At 43.4% G+C, this 22,081-nt stretch overlaps 1 protein-coding gene across 1 annotated transcript in view; it reads right to left on the reverse strand.

The window, feature by feature from the left end:
* Positions 1-3,437: 3,437 nt before the first annotated feature.
* LOC135873817 (ATP-dependent translocase ABCB1-like) overlaps positions 3,438-22,081 on the reverse strand; it is a 108,614-nt gene continuing 89,970 nt past the window's right edge. The window contains 8 exon segments of the mRNA XM_065398431.1: positions 3,438-3,635; positions 5,163-5,309; positions 6,288-6,494; positions 7,377-7,574; positions 9,809-9,965; positions 10,471-10,611; positions 12,578-12,678; positions 19,706-19,909. Of these exon segments, the coding sequence (XP_065254503.1) occupies positions 3,438-3,635; positions 5,163-5,309; positions 6,288-6,494; positions 7,377-7,574; positions 9,809-9,965; positions 10,471-10,611; positions 12,578-12,678; positions 19,706-19,909 (1,353 nt within the window).

Raw genomic sequence — 22,081 nt, forward strand, 5'->3', positions numbered from 1 at the left:
GGTCCTGGAGGGATAGGGAGCCGGGGAGGAGACTACCCGACCCGTCCTCCGGGGTGGCCCCAGGAAAAAGGGGCGAGCCCCGAGGGACACCCGACCGAACGGCCAGGCTTACCTGCTGGCAATGAGGCAAACCGGGACATACAAAATGGGACTGTCCAGAGATGGAGTGCGGGTGGGCCGAGTTTTGTGGGTGGATGCAGATAGCGGGGCAGAAGGGACGGAATCTGACCACTGTCCCTGTGAAAGTGGGAAGAAAACCCCATGCTGGCTTGCTGGATACAGCATCCGGCTGTACGCTTGTACAGCAGGCGTTGATAAAACCGCATTGGCTGGTCCGGGGGTCAAGAATGGCCCTGGGGTGTATACATGGGGACAAAAAGTTTTGCCAGGTGGCCCAGGTACCCCTGGAAGTGAAGGGCCGCTTCAGGTGGAAGCGAGTGGGAGTCCTGGAGCGGTTACTGTATCCAGTGGTGGTGGGCAGGGACTGAGGCTCACTACCAAGAAGGAAGAAAGGGGGTACCCCCAAAAGGGGGGCATGCCGCCCGAGCCAGGGCGCTGTTGGAATTGGGGACGGACCTAGATCCGTCGAGGCAAATGAAACTCCTAGACAACTGAGCCCAGAGCGGGCGGGTCCATGGGAGGCCTGCCTGGGGGAACTCACGGGCTTAGGCCCCTCAGGGGAAGGGCCGGGCCCTGCCGAGGGCCCCGGGGAAACTGCACCTGCGGATGAGGTCCTGAACCCATATGAAGATGTGGGGGCAACTGAGGCAAGGAAGACCCCGCCGGATGAGGGGACAACTTTCTAACTCGTCCCTCAGGTATAGTAGCAGGGGTTGGGGCCCCTGCCGCCGTGTGATTGGTGTGATGATCTGCGGGCCCAGGCAGAATTAGGGGGCCGCCGTTACCTCCGCAGTGTACCTTCTGTGGGAAGAGGATAGAGTGAATGCTGGTGGAGGGGGCTGGGGCTCAACTGGTTCCGGGGGAAACCTTCCCCGCGGCAAGCCCCACCCCAAGTAAAAATAAAAAGCGAAAGGGCCGAAAGGCAGGTGGTCCAAGGGCAGCTGGACCATATACCGCTTAAGGGGGGAGGGGTATAACAGGGTGTTGGCTAGGAGAAACAAGCCAGGCCCCTGTTAGCCCTGTTCCAGAGGAAGAAGGGTATTAGTTGGACTGGCTGAGGGGCCATGCCCTAATTACCAGAGTGGATCCACCTGCAGGCCTGGGTAGCCAGCCTGCCCTATAAAGCTGGCTAAGAGACAGGAAGCAGGGGGAGACAGGAAAGGGAGGAGTGTGGGCTCTAGATCCCTGCTGGCTGGGAAGTTAGTAGTCTCCCAGAATGTTGTAAATACCTGTAAATAATAGGTGGTGGGAATGGACACAAACAATAAAAGGACACAGGTGCTGCACTTCAGTTGGTCTCTGACTGTTTGGGGAGGGGCCGGGAGCAGGCACTGCTACAGGGAGGTTTTCCAGATTCATTTTTTAAGAAGTGAGGTGCAGCCACAGAGTCATGTCCTTTCTCCACACATAAGATCAGCATCATCACTGAATGCACACTCCAAGCATAGACTAAAATACACTAACTAGCAAGAGCTGGTTGTTCTGGCCCCAGAAACTTCTAATCCCACAATATTTTAAAGAATGATCTGATACTTGACACTTCCAGGCCTTTTATGTCAAAACAATTTTTCCAGCAATACAGACTTGATTGAATTTGGCTGGCTATTGCCACAGAAGAATGCACTGATGAACAACATTAAGCAACATGCCAAGAATGATGTACGTACAATCATCTTCCTGTATGTCATATGTAATGCTGATACCTTTCTCTAAGATGGCAAAATGATAGGACCACATGTCTAATGGATGTGGCAGCTCATATGTACTGTCGGTTGACCAAAGCAGAGCCCTTTTCTAAACCTTTAATGTCCAATTGTGCATGTCTCCTCAAATGTTTTGCCCAGCTCTATTCAAACAAGTTCAAAATTAACAGATTGGAAGCAGATTGAGCAGTGAAGCATTTTGGCCTCTACTCTACATTATCTGTGTTGATGTGACTATGAGATCCCATTAACTAGCTACAGATGTTCTATTGTTCATATATTACATGGTCTTAAAATAAACTAAGTTTGGCAATCCTCTCTGTGTAATATTTGAATGATTTTCCACATTATTTATTATATGCTTCACCTTTACAGTAAACAGACTTAACAATTGGTTCCAGTGTAAAAACAAAGCCAGACAAAGGGACACATTTGATCCCAGTTTGGATAATGGGGAAATACTGTGAGAACAGCCATTGATTTCTCTATGACCAGAAGTGGAAAGTCACTTTCCTGCACACGTCACGGTGGTGCCAGCAGAAACTGACCAGCCCTTCCCAATGTGTCTACAGAGGCTCAATGCTCCATAGTGGGAGTAGCCCTTCCTGGTAGCTGCTGAGAAAAGCTGATTGGGGATGAGGATGAATGGGGAAGAGTGATCACATGGATTTTGGCGAGGTTGAGAGCAAAGTTTAAATGTTTTTATATTTTGTTTCCCTCATAGACCTAGAAGGAGGGAAACAAAGGAGCAAAAGACATTATAATTTTTAATTTCTGTCTGTCACAAGTAAGCAGAAGCATCTGAAAGTTGAAATATTCCAAGCTCCTGTAAGGTGTAAATACTAAACAAAAACCAAAGGTGGTTTTGATTTTGTCCTTGGCAAACCAAAAGGTGAGTTTGCCAGAAGCAAACCCAAAACAGGGCTGCCCGAGTCTGTCTGTCTGTCTCTCTCATGACATATGTTCCTCAACTGTTGTTTTAAGCATGATGGTTGACTATATTAAGGGAAAAAAACTCTGATAATAAAATATTATAACAGAGCTGTGTAAACCACTATGACTATAGAAGGTTCGATCAACATTTCTAAAACTCCATTTAAAAAGCTGAAAAAAATGTTTAAATCTAACTTCATATGGTAACCCCACCCCAGTTTTTTGTTTAATGTCAATCATGTAAATAGTTATTTATCAGCTCCAAAAGGAGCCATCATGGTCACTGGGCCAATAATAATAATTTTTAAGTCTTTTTGAAATAGCCTTAATGATTTCAAAAGAACCAGTAAGTTCCGTTAGGTCAATAATACAGGTTTTAACAATAATTTATAAACAAACAGTTTGTGATCTATTTTGTCAATATATATTTCCATGAAAGGCTTGTAATCATTAATATAAAAGCAGTTTAAAATTAACCAACACGCCCCAAAGGATTTTACCAATAGGATTAAGTAATACTAAAGCTGTGACAAAAGGAAAAAATAAATCTCTTCTCTGTTTTTTACTACGTGCCTGTGTTTTGAACCTGCAGACATCTCAGTAATGAGGTGCATCCTTAATATTACTTAGCTGTGGGTTGTGTGTGTATTTATATAAATAGATTAGTTTGTAACATTAATGTTAATGAGAAACTTGTGCATTTACAAGTGCATAGTAATGTCCTTCCTTTGCCAGCAGCTGGCTGTGAGTCCCTTGTTCCACTACTTTTCCATTATGAATCACTGCTATGACATCAGCGTTCTGGACGGTCGTCAAGCGGCGAGCAATAATAATGCAGGTTCGACCCTTCCTGGCATCGTCCAAGGCTTTCTGGACAATCTGCAGACAGATGCAGTGAAAAACTTATTACTTGGAGAATCTTCCCGTTCACCTTTGCCTTTATAGTTCACATTATCACTTGGGTGTTCCTCACTGAGGTTTAGGAGTCAGTACTTCCCATGCATGAAGGAGGCCTCAAACACAGGGGCCTGATATTCCAACCTTTATTTGTGTGAGTAATTCCACTGAAGTCATTGAGACTACTCTCATGAACAAAGGCTAGCAGAATGAGCTCCATAAGGATCTAGTTTGGACCAACATAAAACTTAGATTAACATGCAACACAACTAATTTGCAGAGGTGTAATGAATTGTCTGTGATATTGGCTGCTTACCAAATGTGTGTGTTATATTTGACATTGCATGCTGTCTGTTTCCAACTACATGCCAAATTTAGAGAAACTAACAACCTCTGACCTCCCTGCCATATGCACTTGTCCACGTGTTTGTCAGTCAGACATGCACAACACTTAGATCAGTTTGGAGAAAGCAGACCAGCCAAATACATAGACATGACTAAAACTTGCGTGTTCATTGATAGTACCAGCAATGCCAGATACTTCTTGTTGTCCATAAAAATCCAAAATTCAGGATCCTGACATCTGGCTCACAACTGGATGGCGGTTTGCCTGGTGGCATTTCTCACTTCTACTGCATCCGCATCCAAATGAACAGTTTATTCGTCCCTATGGAGTCTCCCCCTCTCCTGGAGATGGTGGCTGCAGTGGGGAAGCTCAGCCAGCTGAGCAGCAGAGGACAGCTTAATTACTCTCTCTTCACTGCACAACATCTCCTGAGAGGTGGGAGGTGTTGCTGAAGCCTTTTTTCCAAGCCAGCTGCTCCTGCATGTCACCTCTTACCCTCTGAACGCAGGTGGATCAAAGGACTGGGAAGCGGACAGAGGCAGGACAACATTAAACTTCTTCATTGTTCCATTCTGTCCTGACAGCCAGCAGTTCTACTGGCAGAGTGGATCCCTCTGGGTCTCTGTAGCAACACCTGTTCACCCAGACAGAGCAGGAAATAGTGCAGAAAAAGACCCACTTTGCTGCTAGTGCTGCTGGCTGAAGGGAAGAGGACGGAGCTGGTGACTTGCCTTACAAGGCCTCCTCTAGTAGATCACAGTCTACTGTTTGAAGACACCTGTCTCAAACTCAAAGCTGCTAATTATGAATGGGATTTTCCAAAGTGCTCAGCATTGGCCTAACGGTGAACCCATTAAAAGTCCCATTGATTTCATAACTGACTTTGAAGGAACTGAGGCAGGCCCAAACTGAGGAGTTCTGAAAATCCCACTTTGTCTCCAGCCCCAAGTGTTGCTGACTACCATCAACTCCCAATTTAGACACCAGGAGTTGAAGGCACTCTACACCTTGCAAAAGCAGGCCGTAGACAGAGAGTGAACTAAGGATTGTTCTGTGGAACTTTCAAAATTGTATTGTAGATGGAGCGCCTGTGCTCTTGCAGTGAAGCGTTCGAACCCCGTAATTTTGTGTATATTATAAATGGTAGAATGCATATTACTAACCTTTTCACTTTCCGTGTCAAGAGCAGATGTGGCTTCATCCAGAAGCAGAACTGCTGGCTTACGAACCAGAGCACGAGCAATTGCTATTCTTTGTTTCTGACCTCCAGAAAGTTGTGCTCCTTTGTCACCCACTCGGGTATTATACTTCTGTATAAGTAATATTCATTGTGAAGGAAAGTTAGAAACAGAAAGTTATATTTTTAATAGCAGATAATGTACTATATTAAGCATTTCCACCATGAAAGAAAAAAGAATAATGTAATGGTTTTTAATAAAAAATAAAATTTTATAAGATCTTATTAACTGTTTGAATCAAAATGCATATCTACAGCTACACATATTGATAACTGCTCTGTAATGAAAATTCATTTCAGCATTAGAAAAAGACTAACTCCCAAGTGGTGCAACCACTGATGTGTATAGTCAAAGACACCTGTATTTAAACATATAGATCTCAAGAGACTTTTATAATTTCAAGGCCCTAGAGACCCACACTCAGGAGGTGACCCTTTATTTCTTACACATCCCAAACTTTCTTCTAAGTACATTTTCAAAAACTAGGTGGTCATGAAAAAGAAATATTGTTTTTTTTCAATTTTCAATTGTCATTTCCAATTCCATGCAACTCTACAGGAAGCCCGATTTCTCTGGGCTTTTCCAAGGTCTTTCTCCACTTTGAGAACTAAGTCCATGGCAAACATGAAGGTTAAGATGTACTTGAAACATTTTACCTTTCAGATAAGACTAAAACTAGAGAAAATTTCTGCCAAAAAAGGAAAAAGGATTGGCAAAGTTTATGAGGAAATGAAAATAAAGGTTTAGAATCGAATGTCTCTTTTATAGTTGTTATATAACATCACTGTGGTAGAGGAAAACAAGAAAACTGGAGCGCAGATTTTGCATTTGAATTAGCTAATTATGACTGCGTATGTGTTAATACATATTGCAAGTTACATTTTTAAACATCAGCTTCCTATTTTCCTCTTTGAGAATTGTAAACACAAGAAAATAAGCTTTTTTTTTTTTTTTTTTTAAAGCATATTGTTTTGCGTTAATGGGAGTTGCTTAGATAAGTCACAGTGAGTATTTACCCCACACTGAGAATGGAAAGACATTTTCGTTTACCTCTGGGAGATTTTCTATGAAGGTGTGAATATTTGCTGCTTTAGCTGCCTCTTCAACTTCCTCCTGACTGACAACCCTACTGTTGTCTCCGTACTGGATATTTTCAGCAATGCTGCAGTCAAACAAAATAGGCTCCTGTGACACAATACCCAATTTGGACCTTAACCATTGCAAATGCAAAGACTTGGTATCGAACCCATCTGCAAACTAGAAACAGAAAAAGGGAAAAATCATTCCCTGCAGAATGCAATACTCCTCCTCAGGTCTACAATGTACATGTGAAACACAAATCTGTAAAAATCCTCTGACCTGTGCTAGAGTTACAGTAAAAGTAAAGTGGTTAGTGAACCACTTCTGATGAAATAATAGATGATCAGATCTTTCATCCAAACTTGAACTGAACCAAAACTCTGAAAATTCAAAAGAAGATCAGATAACCTTTTCTTCTCAGAAGTATTTTTTTGTGCACGTCTGCTCTGCTAGCTTCCGTAATAGATGTGGAATTGCCAATCTATAATGAGATGTGCCCACAGAATTTCCATCTTTACTGATGATGGCAGGTACCAGAGATCTCATGAGAAAGTCTGTTCATGAACTTCTTAGACCTAGACGGTTGAAGAGCTCCAATAAGAATCCACATCTTTGGGCATTTATTCAAACGTCCTTTGACTCACCATCTCTAGGCTATTCTTCTTGGAGCTCTCATCATCATTAATAGGACTTGCATCAAAAGTCTCATCAAGTGATGAATTAGACCTCAAATTGTGTCATGTTAACATGACTACAGGACTAGTGGCAAGGGTTACGTTATGGGAAGTATATTCTAATGCCCCCTCCAATATATCAAGTAAATCAACCAAGAGATGCAATCCAGTGATCTAAAGCCAGGATGGGGAGTCAGAAGATCCAAAGTTCTACTCCCGGCTCTACCTTAAGGAAGTCCCAAGTCTTCCCTGCAGTACCCGGACCTGTAACAACACTTATCCACCTCAAAAGGGGTGTTTTGCGGATGATGATATGTTTGTAAAATACTTTGAAGAACAGTTCTATAAGCTCTTAGCGTTAACAGCTTCACAAATCTTTTCTTACCACTTGTCCTGCCATAGGGTCATAAAATCTCTCCAGCAGCTGAATGGATGTGCTTTTGCCACAACCACTGCTCCCCACCAAGGCTAGCATCTGTCCTTTATTAACCTTCACGCTGAGTCCTTGCAAAACTTGAGCTTCTGGTCTTGTAGGGTATATAAAATGGATGTCCCTGAATTCAATGTTGCCATCAAACTGACTCTGGAAACTGTAGAAAATACAAATGTATGACAGAAGACCTGTCTATCTTGTACAGAAGCATCAAACACAACTCATTATGGTCCTTTAAATGAAGGCGTGACAAGTCAGTTGGAAATGGTATGGCATTGACAAACCCAGAGCATTTTTGTCAGTTTATTATTGCTTAAATATGCAGTGCCATTGGATTGGTATCTTCTGTGTACGGGCCCTCCTTCTTGAGTGGTTCTTTTCTGCATCTCTCTCTCATTTATATCATTATTTTTCAGCCTGGTTTGCAAGGACTATCATTACTTTAGGTAAGTAAACAACCCTAATACCTCTCTTTTTTGTCATCATTGCATATAATCCAGACACTATCATTGTGTGTGGAAAACGTAGTTCCTGCCCCTGGGAGTTCACTCTCTAAATAGTGTCATTTAAACACATAGTACGCAGGATGAACATAGTACAAGGCGAACATCAGATCTCAGATTGTGTTAAACATTTTTACTTTGGTGGATTATTCATAGTTTTCAAGGACAACCACATTTTAAGTGTAGGTTTGAATAAGGAAAGGGTAGCTGATTGGCTCTTTTATGTAGGAAGGGAGCTCTGAGTATAAGAGGTAGCAAGGAAGAAGACTTGAAGACAAGGGCGAGTGAAGGAGATGTTAGGAGAGACTGTGGGAGCCTCCTCTGATGCCTGGGGGATGGGACAGCTCTAGGACCACAATACCAGCACTGCGAGTATAATGAGCTCTTACAGCACCTAGAGAACTGGACTTTCAAGGTTTAAGCTCTTTGGGCCAAATCTTAGCTTCACTGAAGTCAAAGGCAGCTGCTTCACTGGCATCAGGACTTGGCCCAGAGTGGTTTCACTTTCAATTAACATCTTTATCCGCAAGAAGATATTTCCCCTGGAGCATTAATAGCCTGGGCATGTGGAGCTGATTCAGGAAAGTAGTCAAGCACATGTGTGACTTAAAATTGTGCACATGAATTACTGGCATGCTTATAGCATGTGCCTGAGTCCTTTTCTGAATCAAGGCCACTATCCAAAAGCTAGAATTCTAAAGCAATTTCAAGTTTCCGAAAGGCTGGTTCAGCTTGTAAAAGCATTTATGAAAAGCACCGAGAGACAATATGAAATGTGTTCAGTTTACAAATACAAAGATGAGTTTCTAACTGTCAACACTGGACTTTGAGAGACAAGCTGGGTTCTTTCCATCTCACGTATAATCACCAGGAACAAAAGGTTCTGCAGGCCAAGTTACGTCCTCATTAATACTTGTGCAACCCCTTTGACTTGAATGAGGTTACACAAATGTTGTATGTAGTGTTGTTATAGCCGTGTCAGTCCCAGGATATTAGAGAGTCAAGGTGGGTGAAGTAATATCTTTTATTGGACCAACTTCTGTTGGTGAGAGAGACAAGGTTTCGAGCTTATACAGAACTGAAGAAGAGCTCTGTGTAAGCTCAACAGCTTGTCTCTCTCACCAACAGAATTTGGTCCAATGAAAGATATTAACTCACCCACCTTGACTCTCTGTTACACAGATGTAACCGACTGGAACTTAGCAAACAAGTCTGCTGATAATGCAGAAGAAGGAATAGACTCTAACTCACTCTCCCCCACAGCTGCATAGTTTACAGTAAAAAGCAGCGAAAACATACTTGTATTACTAAAGAAAGCAGTTATAACTCTGGGCTTGTCTTCACTACCAGGGAGATGGACACTGCTACAATTGATTTAGCGGGTGTCGATAGCAGAGTGCTCTCTGATCGAGTCTGATACTCCACCGGAACGAGAAGAGTAAGGTAAGTCGATGGGAGAGCATCTCCCGTCAACGCAGCACAATGAAGACACTGCGGTAAGTCGACCTCAGCTACATCGAACTCAATTACATTATTCACGTAGCTGGAGTAGCGTAACTTAGGTCGACTTACCCCGGTAGTGTAGACAAGGCCTCAGAATACACCCAACGGACAGAACAGGTGAATGAAATGTCATTCTTCCAGTCATTTTTCAAAACAGAACCGCACTTAAAAGTATTCTATTAATTTCTCAAGCAAAAAGGTATTAAATGGCACTGGGCAAATATAAAATTATTAAGTTATTGCTGTTAAATTTTACCCTACCTCTCTGGTCCTGTCTTCTGTGACATTGCAAAAGGCAATTTAACAAGATTAATACAATTAAGGACAATACAGTACCACCAGGTTTGTTAGTTTCAAGGACTTTCTGAATGGCCTTACCAGTTTTGTACCCTCTTCACTATAGCTGTCAATTAAGGGTTTCCGATCCAAAAGCTGAAAGATTCGTTGGGAAGAAACTTTAGCTTTGCCAAAATCTGGTGCCAAAGAAGTGGACAGCCCAACATTTAAAACACCATATAGAACTGAATAAAAGGCTCTGAAAACCAAACACAAAACATCTTTCACTTCATCTAAAGAGAGACTTTTTTATTATTGTTCATAAATTACAAATATTGTTTTCCTTATTTAAAATAAACAGACTTAACACTATCTATAAATCTGAGAACTGTGACATTTTTACAACTTTATGGTTTAGAAAAATTACACACAAAGGATTAGAAACAGAGGTTTACAGCTACAAACATTTTTAGGGGTGACTAATGGTATGTAATTTCTCCACGCAGAAGCATTTCACAAAGCCCGTTGTCTGCAATGAAGTGTCAACAATAAAATTTTCTCCATAGTAAATAAACTGTGCCAGGCTCTATACATGCCAACACACCTATTTCAAGCTTCGTCTCCCAGAAATAACCCTTCTGCCTGAATTGAACTCCTGACCAGATTCTAAACTGTTGGACCTCTTGCACTATTGCCTCAGTAACTAGACTGATACACAGTTATCATGTGTTGAAATCACTGTCTTTGGACTGATGTGTACTCACATAAATACATTTTCAAAGTTTGTATAACAATTAGCAATGAGCCATGCCCCGAATCTGAAGATTGCTGCATTGAGAAAGTAGTTTGCACAGTGGGCTATTCCATAGGTAAGTCCATATAGGGGGGCTTTTGTTAGAGAGTCCCTGATAAAAAAAACAAAACGGTTTTTGTTAAAGGAAAAAATTGTCATGAAATGCCAAGAACAGAGACTGGCCGGGAGAAGGTCAGACCTTTGTATTAGGGGTGGCAAACCATATACCTCACTCACTCAAATAATAAATAATAATAATTAATAAAGCTGCATGCTAGGGGCTCCATGAAGGTGGCTCTGGAGAGAACTTATGGCAAATGAGACTCCTTCATCCCAACTAGCTGTTTGTTGGATAGGACCTTATGATAAAATTACCTTTAATACTCAAAACATTTTAACACTCGAATGCTGGTTTCCAGAATAAATGTTTATGGATGGCCAAGGATCTGACACAAAGCAAATTGATAATTTTGATAAGTCTCTTATGATCTTTGAAGGCTTGAATTTTTGGACAATTTGGATAAATGTAGTGGTCACCATAGAAAAGTCAATGTGTACAACACAGCATAACTGAAGCACTGCAGATATGGCCTGTTCTGAGTACAGGAGGGGAAAAAGTAGCAACTCAGACCCCCTGTACAGTGGTGACTTTTAAATGGTGACCAATGTTGTTGTGTGGGATGGTAAAACTGAATCACCTTAATTATGTGCAGACCTTGCTGTGACAAAGAAACTGGTTCTAGTTCTGACACAATGATTTTTCAACAGAAAATGCAATTTCTGCACATTTGAAATTTTCCATTGGGAAAAAAGTAACAAAATATTTTATTCTGGGTTGGTTTGACCTGAATTGAAATATTTCTGCTTTGCACCCATAGCCATGTGACTCTGATAATCCATTATGCCACTCATTTCAGAGGGGAGACCACACTGCATCATGGGAGATATACTCCAACCAGGGAGCCTGGCCCATAAGAGAGGCAATGTTCCAAAACAGGAAAATGCAGTTTGATGTTGAACTAGATAGAAACAAAAATGTTTAAGGTCAGTTAAACAAAAGAAAAATTAAATATTTCAATTATTTGGCAATATAAAAATATTTTGTTTGGAGAAAAAATGCAAAAATGGAATGATTTGCCATTTTTAAATTGAAATTTTTCTAAAAAACTTTTCTTTCTGTGAAAAAATTTGATATATTTTCACATTTTGTCCCACTTCAGAGCAAAACAGAGGTTGAAATATTAGAATTTCCCACAGGATAGAAATTCAGATTTTCACTCATCTCTAGTGCTCATATATTTTTAAAACGTTTTTCAAAATAGTTTCTCTAAAAATCATAATATTGTGATACAATGACATTCCAGGACTAGAGACAAGTGCTAAAGCTGAGAATCCCATTTCTCCAATGAAATATAGATTTTTTTTTCTCATACTGATGGTTTATAGAATATTGAATCATAAAACTGTCATTGGCAGAGGACTATCATTTTCAATCCCTACTTTTACTTAAAGCATATTTAAGGGGAAAGAAACAAAATGGATGGTAGATCATTTCATTTAAATAAAATGGAGACTAGGAAAATGTCTGACATATTTGGATATTAGAAGTTAGCCCCTGCAGTGGTTAGCTTGTAGAGTGTGAATGAAAAGGCCAAAGGGGAAAAAGAAATGCACCTTATTTCAAGACCTGCAAGTCCTTACTTGTAGTTAAAGTCATAATATATGGTGACGTTATGTAGTATAAAGTCTTTGCCACTTGATCCATGAAGCTCATTCTGCTGCAGTACTTGTGAAGCAAGTAAATATCCCATATTCATGTTAATAAAAACTTTATACCAGGTCATTACATTCTCTCTCTCACACAAATATTACATCACACACAATAGCATCTAAGAATGTATTTTAAAGAAACAGAGTAAATACATTTTACCCTGCCAAAATCTTTTCAAATCATTTATATGTTTAATATTTTCAGTCTGAAAATGAATGTAATATGAATAAATCTTGAGTTGTTTTAAATTAAGAAAATATGTATTCATTGCTTTTAAAAAACAGCATTGTCTGAGAGCAAATCCTACCTGTATGGACCATTCAAACTTGCATTATATCTCTCATAGAATGCATCTTCACTAGTTAATGAAGCCACAGTTCTTATATTTTCAACTGCTTCCGTTGAAATCTAAATCAGGAGACAAGACAGCTATGAAGTATTCTCTTATGTTTGAGTCTCCTCCTACCACTACGTAGTTAGCACATCTGTAGCACTTTTCATCTTTCGCTCTCCAAGTGTTTTTCTTTTAAAAAAAGGAGATTAAGTATCATTCTCAGGGAAACTGAGGCACAACGATTAAATTATTTGCCTAAGGTCACACAGTGGTCTTTCTACTAAGCCAACATGGCTGCTATGTGATTCCTAAGTACTCCTCCCCCCACCTGTACATTTTGTTGTACAGCAGCATTAGCTGGCACTTTAGAAGCCATTAAAAGGTAAGAAGTTGCTCCTTGCTCTGAGTACACATATCCCAGGCAGCAGCTCACTGGAGGGCTGCACGCTACCTTGGTTATGCAGCCTGAGCGGCACATTGAGCTGGGTGAGCCCCACACTCCTACTACCCACCCGCAGTGGGGACTCCTGCTCCTGCTTCTTCCAGGCTTTCCCAGCCATGTGCCAGGCCCAGCCAGTCCACCCCCATCCAAACCAGGCCCTTCCCCCACACACTTTGGCCAGCACTCCCACAGGGGTGACGTGTATTTTTGCTTTTCATTTTCTGGATTTCAGATGTTTAAATTTGCATGATCATTAGCCCCCCTGATCCTGGCTTCATTGGGGGGCAAGGTGAGAGGCTCAGACACTCCAAGAAGAGCAGGGTCCCTAGATCCCAGCTCACATGGAGGAGCAGGGCTCCCCCAGTTCCAAGCACACACAGAAGGGGAGAATTCAGGGCTGACAGCCCACCCCCAAATCCTCAACTTCCTTTACCACCCCTCATATTCCCCATCCTCTCCCCTCACACTCCCCCAATCCCCACCTTCCCCTTATTTGAGCCCCTAACCCTTCTTCCCTCCCCCACCACCCATCCTCATTTATCCCCCTCCTCATGTGCCGGCTTCCTCCTTTCCCCAGGGGTGCTCAAACCCCTGCTCAGCTCCAGGCCCCACCCCCACTCCACCCCTTCCCCCAAAGCCCCACCCCCATCCCGCCTCTTTCCACCCTGCTTATTCCCACCCAGTTCCTCCCCCTCCCCCGAGCGCACCTCATCCCCACTGCTTTCCCTTTCCCCCCAGCACCTCCTTCACACCGCGGAACAGCAGATTGTGGTGGGCAGGAAGCGCTGGGAGGGAGGGGGAAGGAGTTGATCAGCGGGGCCACCGGTGGGCGGGAGGCGCTGCGGGGGAAGGGAGGGAGCTGGCTGCCAGTGGGTGCTAAGCATCCACCAATTTTTTTCCACCCACAGAGTCAGCACCTATGCCCCCATCCCTTGCTCTAGACCCCAAACAGCCCCTTCTTCCCACTTACTCTTACATGGCAATCACCCCTTGTAATTAATTTTCTTTTCAAACATAGTTTGAGAGCCTTCTTAATTATCAGCTGTGCTCAGATTCCATTTCTCCAAATTAAAACAAAAGTTTACATTTCATTTTCAGATTTCTGCTCAGGGTGAGCTTACAACTTCAAAGTTGCTAAAATCTGTGAACTTAATTTTTTCCCCCTGGAGGCTGTGGGGAACCCCATACTCAAATGACCCATCTTTGGATCACTCACCCTACCCTATGCTTTCATGACACATAGCAAATTTCAAGACAATCTGTGTAAACACACAGATTTTAGCATACTTAGTAGTCATCCTTTAAACAGGAAGGCTTCCCCACCTTAGCTAGAGCAGAGCTGGTGCTCAGTTGTAATGCTGTATAAAATTAGAATGCCAGTGGCGCAGAGGTGCTCCACACATCCATCAGCATCATAATAGTCTCAGAGAGCTGTGAAATGGCCCATTCATTTCAATGAGATGTTCTCAGCTGAAAGTGAACACCCAGCCTGAATTCAGCCAGAATCTAGCTCTGAGTAGGGTGACCAGACAGCAAGTGTGAAAAATCGGGACGGGGTGGGGAGTAATAGGCACCTATATAAGACAAAGCCCCGAATATCAGGACAGTCCCTCTAAAATTGAGACACCTGGTCACCTAGCTCTGAGACATATGAACTGCTCCATTCATGCCAGTGGATTTTTCCATTCCCCCTCCCCAAGACTGTAGAGTTTCTGACATGCCCATTCTCAGCTCCTCACCCCTCTCTCAGCAGTGTATTCTTGGGGCATACTCTGAGCATGCCTGTTCTAAGCTTCCCACTCAGTGCACCCGGATTTCCCTGAGCCAAGCTCACATGGGGAGAGGTAGAGAGAGGGGGCCAGACTCCCTTAGAGGGACAAAGCACCCCAGATTCCAATTCATGTGAGGAGGTAGGGAGGGGGGCTTAGATGTCTCCAGAAAGCAATGCCTACTGCAGACCCTGGCTCACATGAGAGGGGGCATGGAAGGCAGATAGATCCCCACGGCTGGGCAAGGTAGCTTCAGAGCCTGGCAAACAGAGGGGGGTCAGGTGCAGGGCTCAGACACCCCCAGAGAGGCAAGCCCCCCCCCCCCAATTTCCACCTCACATGCAGGGGGTGGACAGAGAAGCTAAGACTCCCCTAGAGAGCTAGGGGGTCCCCGAGATTCAAGCACACATACAAAAGGGACAGACGGGGAGAATGTGGAGCTGCCCCTATTCCCCCCAGACCCTCTGCAACAAACCCTCATGTCTGCTTCCCAGTATCCATTCCCCAAACCCAACCTCCTCTACCACCCGTTCCCATTTATCTCCCTCCCCATAATCCCCCCTCTTCTCCGTGCAGCCCCAAACCCCTCTCACCCTATTCCCTTAACTCCTCCATCCCCTAAAATGCTCCTCTCTTGCCAGCAAGCATTTGCACGCCTATATTTTAAAACAAAAATACTTTGATGACATTACACCCTCCTCCAAAATAAAAGCCTGATAATAACAGATTTTAGCAACATTCCAGCCAAGCTTTCCCAGGTTTTCAGCAAAGGGGGGCCGTGAACTGTCACTAGCTGGGGGAGTTCAGGAACAAACACTTACTGTGCATCTCTTCAGTCTATCCAGCTGCTTTGACCATATTCTACCTGAAAATCCTTTGGGGTTCGCTTTACATACGTGCTCAGTGTAACTTGTGGAGTGCTTGACCTTTACTCAAGAGCCTAAGTGGATGGCCAAACTCTTTTGCTGATAATGTTCTGAATCTTGCTTCCCCCAAAGGGCTAATGGATGCCATGCATTCTCTGGAGGTAACCCTCAAGTGAGTGAGACCCTTGTGCCAGGATTAGACCCGTGGTCTGATCTCTAGATATGGGCAAAAAAACATTTCTAGAACGAACCTTTAGAAAAGCTGATTATTTGGTGGGAAATAACATCTTGTAAACCCCTTGGTCAAATGACCCCAAATTTGGATCACTACACGTATCTTGCACCCCCATAAGGTTCACCAATTTATAGTGGTGCACCTCAGGAGACGGTAGGGTAGGGTTAGTGACCCAAACTTGATATCTGTTGAGCCAGACGTTCTGGAGATATAAGCCCTAAAAACAGCCATTTTTAAAAAAAAGTTTCTAGGTGGTGGGTGTTTAAAAAAACCCAAAAATTTAGAGCTAGAACTCTAGATCTAGAATTCATAGGTAGATACTAAGGACTGGAAGATGAATCATAGACCACTGGATGGCTGTGAACTCACCCTTCAATTAACACTGCTAAAGATAAGTTAATTACAACACCCACCTAAGACAAAAGGAATTTTGAACTGAGTGGCTGGAGATTGCTACAATGTGAGAGTCATAGGAGGTAATTTCATTTTGGGAGAAATGCAATCAAAGCATTTGGGTGGAAAATTGGATGTGTAAACTTTCTTGGAATGAGGGTTGCCAAACCTCCAGGATTGTCCTGGAGTTTCCCAGAATTAAAGTATCAGAGGAGTAGCTGTGTTAGTCTGTATCCACAAAGCCACCAGACTCCTCGTTGTTTTTCAGGAATTAAAGATTAATCTTTAAAGATTGTGTCATGTGAGGAAACCTCCAGGAATAGGTTCAACCAGAATTGGCAACCCTGCTGGGAGGGTGGATTGGGGTAACTAGGAATAGGTGGTAGGGGAGATAAGCGGTTCAGGTGATGGAGGCACGTGACCCCCCAGCTCTGCCAGTGCACCCCCAGCCGTGCACTGCAACCCATGTGCCCCCTTTGCCAATAAACTCAAGCCATCCTGCACCTCAACCTTCCTGCACCCCAACCCCCAGCTTGGTCTTGGCATCCTAACTCCCTGCATCCCATAGCTGTCTTTGCACCCCAACCCCTCATGCACCCCAACTTTCCTGCAGCCCCAGCCCTTCCAGTGTACCCCAACCTTCCTATACCCCACCTCTACCAGTGCACCTGACCCGTTGCACTTCCCAGCTCTGTCCGTGCACCCCAACACTACAGGAAACCTACTGGACGCACATTAATTGGAGGGTTCATGGCTGACCAGAAACCATTACAAGCTCTGACATCGCACTGTTCTTGGAGATGGGGCACATCTATCGGAAAGGGGTCAGAGGATTTTTCTCTCAAACATAAAATTGTCAGTGTTTTGGAACACAAACCCTATCTGTGATTTCTCCACCAGCCTGCTACAAACCCCACCCTCTAGCCATTCTGAAACATGACCAGGAACACTATGCCACTGGAACACAGCTGTCCTTCACCCCAGGCACTGCATGTGAGTCAGATTAGAGGAGGGAGGAAGTGACAGCAATAGAAAAGTTAGTACACAGGGAGTGAAAACTTCAGGGAGAGGTGTTTCCTGCTTGCAATAGGGAGCCTCTGTATGGTAGTGGGGATGGGGGAATGTAGTGAATGGGTCAGAGGTACGGCGGGGGAGGTGTGCTGAAGCAGGGCTGGTGAGGCACAGCTGATGAATGTGTGTGTCAGGGGGTGCAGCTGGCTCAGTATGCTAATTGTGGAACACTAGATGTACAACTACCTATATGGCAACTATCTCCTAACGCCACCAGAGCTTTTCCTGTTAAAAAAAAAAAAAACACACAAAACTTTGGACATTCCATGGCAAAGAACACCGTTAAATGCAGAGTTAAGGTTGCTTGGGGGTATGTCGTACCCCTGTAGAATGCTGTGTGGAACAAAACTCAAACTACTGAAAACCAGGAGATGCACAAGTAAGGTTGTGCATGCAGGTTACCTCTGCCCTCTTTCCGCAGTGCCCAGTTAACAAACATACCTTTGCTCTGCCAACCCCGCAGCTGCTGACATGTACAAGCTCTTCACGTCCTTTTACAGCCCATTCACTGTCACCCACAGGATTCCATCTAACAATATTACAGGACAAGAAAGAAAAAAAAAAAAAGAAAGGCTGCCCACCCCATGTTCCATCTGTTCCATGGAGCTGGCAGTAGTCAATGGGAATTATTTGCATACACTCCAGTTGCAATCAGGATGCTAGATGTACCCACACTAAATGGTGGAGACGGTAGTTGGGCCTGCTTGGTAAGTGTGTTGGTGATGTGAGGACATGTGGATCACTCTGAGGTACGTGAGAGAGCAGAGCAGAGCTTCGGACAGGAGGAACTCTGTGTTTTCCACCCTCCGATGTCCGAACAAAGGGAGGAGCTAGGTATGTACCTTCAGCATCCTGCGTGCATCAGTACAGTGCAGAATCATTAGCAGGGCACAGGGGCTGTATTAGAAAGGGTATTTTCAGTAGCGAGCTGGCATATGAGCAATCTAAGCATTTATTATCTATGCACACTCCAGGCAAAGTGAGTGTGCTCAGTGGCAGATGGAGCTGTACTGAAGAGCGGAGGAAGTAGTTAGCTCTGCTTGGTAGGTGTGTTAGCGAGATCTATGGATGACTTGGAGATGTCTGACAGAGCTGTGACTGAGATATGAGGAGATCTGTGTGTGTGTGGAAAGGCAGGAGGTGGATGTGTACCTTCAGGATGAAGTATGTCTCAGTTCTATGTGGAATTGTGTAGGTTATGTCAGTAACAGGGCACGGGGCTTTAATTACAAAGGATATTGTCAGCTGTGAGGTGGAATTTGAAAGGATTCTAATGCTTTCAGGATGGCTAAGTGAAAGTGTAGGTTGAGATGGTATCCTGTATGTAACAGTAGCCCTACACTTAAGCTGGGAGGTGCGAGTCCCAGCTCGCATAGATGTACCCATTGTGCATAGCGAGGGTGGCACGAGCAGTGGCTTGAGCTACCCGCATGAGTACAAACCCACCCAGACCCCTTGGGCACATACTACTTGTGAGGCTCGCCCAAGCCACTGTCCTGGCTCCACTGCTCTTTTTAGTGCACTAGCTCAAGCAGAGCTAGCATGGGTATGTCTATGAGACCTGGGAATCACCTCCCAGCTGAGATGTACCATCAGGGCACGGGAGCTGTAAAAGGCTGTAAAGCAGTTCTCACATTGTACATGTATGATATTCTTTCTGGGGAGTTCGCTAAGTGTGACAGTGAAGTGGAACCTTCTGAATCTTTATAGTGCCACGGGCCAGTGAGAGTACATGCACAGTGAGGCATAGCTGAAAGAGGCTAGAGGGAAGCTAGCATGGTCAACCTTCCCCTACCCGTTTTTGTCCTTTCATAGTGTTAGATGGAATCCTGGGGGTGACACTGAATGGACTAGAGAAGAAAGTGAAGAGCTTGAATATTTCAGCAACTGTGGGGTCGGCAGAGTAAAGGTACGTGTGTTAACAGGGAGCACTGGGGAATTACTGAAAGAGGGCAGAGTGAAGGTTGCATCAGCAACCTTAACTGTGCAATTCCTGATGTTCAGAAGTTTGAGTTTTGCTCAACTCAAGGTTCTCCAAGGGGACGACATACCACCAAGCAACCTTAACTTTGTGTTAAAATTCAATGGCAAAAAAAATGATGTTAAGGCAATATGAGTAACTGTGTGGATTTTAAAGCGGTAAGAAAAGTCATCCTCAAACTTAACTAGAGTGGAGCTAGCATCCCACTATAATAGAATGTCTCTCTTTATCACTGTTTTATTTAATATATTTTCAGAGTAATTTCTGTAGAAAATCACCACTGACAATGTTGTCCTTAAAACGATATAACATTATACCCATTTAGTTTATATTGGAGATCTTACTCGTCCGGCCTCTTCCAAAGCTTTTTGATCTTTTGATGCCTGACCAGCTACAGAGCTCAGTCGAATAGCACTTGCAGCAATAACGAAAGGAATGCAGGCCAGGATAAGCAAAGTTAATCGCCAGTCATATACAAAAGCAATAATGAGGGCGGTCAGAAGGGTAGAGGCAGTCTTAGTGAACAAGCCAAGTCGGCTTCCAGTAGCCTATTAAAAGTAAAAGAGTCCAAAGTTAATTCCTGACACACAAAACAGAGATCAAATGTATGAAATCATTGTTCACTCAGGATCAAATATTCAGAGGGAGAAGAATCGTAAATGTTGTGCATTTAAAATGGACAATTGTATATGCAAAAACCCATCTGGACAATTACGTATGCAAATACCCCTAGGTGTGGGTGAGGTTCAGGAAGCCTGATGAAAATGTGGCCACATGGGCTCGATTCAACAAAAAATATCAGGGTCCTCCTGTGCCACAACAAGGCACAGAAATCATGAAGAGCCAACAGCCTCTAATTTGGGGCATGTCAGTTATTGGGTGCCCAGCTTAAGGCACCTAGGGCCTGATTTTCATAGGTGCTGTACATCAGCTGGAGATAATGGAAGCTGCAGGTTCCTTTAATTAGGCACTTTGTTTTCAGCAGTGTTAGCAGCAGGAAATGAGCGTTCACACCAAAGAGCTCTTCTCTCCCTGAGGATCTGCACATCCATGTCATCAAGAAATGTAAAAGTGATAATTGGCACAAGGGATCTATGTAAACTGTGACAATACTCATGGCTCAGCTGAGAAAATAGTGGATTTTCCAGCTGGGGACCAAAGTGGAAAATTGCGGGGGGGGGGGGGGAGGGAAATGATTCGATTAGATCTGAAACAATAAAAAAAATTCTTTGGTCGAATAAAAAATAGTAATTTCAAATTGACCAAAACATTTTGGTTGACTAAAAATTCCTCCCGCCACACACACAATTTTTTTTATATTGATTTGGCCATTTTGCGGTATTTTTCTTCTCTTTTTTATTTGGTCAAATTTGAAAACGAAATGTCATTTCAAAACAAAAGTAGAAATGGCATATGTTTAAATGGTCAAAATGAAACATTTAGACTTAAATCAAATCTCCCTTCCTATCTCTTTTGACTATTAGTCACATTTTACCTGAATTCATTAATAGATTTGGGATCCCTAAAAATACATATTTCAGCAAAAATACCATTCACTGAAAACATGTTGGTCAGCTCTACTCATGCCTGCAGACGAAATGGAAAGTTTTGTGGAAACAATCCATCTTTCAAATATCGCACTGTGGACAAACCAAGAAAACCTTGGGTGGGAAGTATGAGTCTTTCTTTGCTAGCCAGAGGCTTTCCTGCCCTCAAGAGACTTTTGTGTTCAATAAAATTATAAAACCAAACCAATGCCAAGATGAATTATTGCCATGCACTCTATGGGCTTATACATAAAGATCACTTTGAGACTTCAGCTAGCACAACATACTTAGTTACTTAGCAGTAGCCGTGTTGGTTCCAGGCGATTAGAGAGACAAGGTAGGTGAGGTAATATCTTTTATTGGCCCAGCTTCTCTTGGTGAAGAAGACCTAAAGAGCCCTGTGTAAGCTCGAACGCTTGCCTCTCTCACCAACAGAAGTTTGTACAATACAAGATATTACCTTACCCACCTTGTCTCTCACTCACTGATATTTCTTTGTTCTCCAGAGCAGGGGTTCTCACCCTTTTCCTTTCTGAGGTCCCCCCACCCAACATGCTATAAAAACTTAATTGCCCACAATAACTGGTTTTCTGCATATAAAAGCCAGGGCCAGCATTATGGGGTAGCAAGCAGGGCAATTACTGGGGCTCCATGTCACAGGGCCCCCCACGAAGCTACATTGTTCAGGCTTTGGCTTCATCCCCATGTGGTGCGGCTCAGGGCCTTGGGCTTCAGCCCCATGAGGTGGGGCTTTGGCTTTCTGCCCTTGGCCCCAGCGACTCTAATGCTGGCCCTGCTTTGCGGACCCCCTGAAACCTGCTCGCAGCCGATTGAGAACCACTGCTCCGGAGAATGCAATGTTCTGATGTTCATTTTGATCTATTAAGCTTTTTTATAGTTTGGATCCCATGCACCTGTTTTACCTTGACAGCTGGGATGATGGACCTTATCCTCAAGAATTAAGTTGCAGTTTTTAAAGATTCAAGTAATTGTACGTTTGGTCAAATATTTGATTGATTCCCACCCTGTGCTGGCCAGTAAAGAGGAGATGGGAGGGAGTATGAAATCTAATGAGTCTGAGGATCTAGTCAGTCTAGTGAATCCGGGAGTCGAGGAAGCATTTTTTTTATTTTGTTAAGACAAGTGAAGTAGAAATTTAATTTTATTTTAAAC

This window comes from Emys orbicularis, chromosome 2 (assembly GCF_028017835.1).
Source record: "Emys orbicularis isolate rEmyOrb1 chromosome 2, rEmyOrb1.hap1, whole genome shotgun sequence".
NCBI classification, from domain to species: Eukaryota; Metazoa; Chordata; order Testudines; family Emydidae; genus Emys; species Emys orbicularis.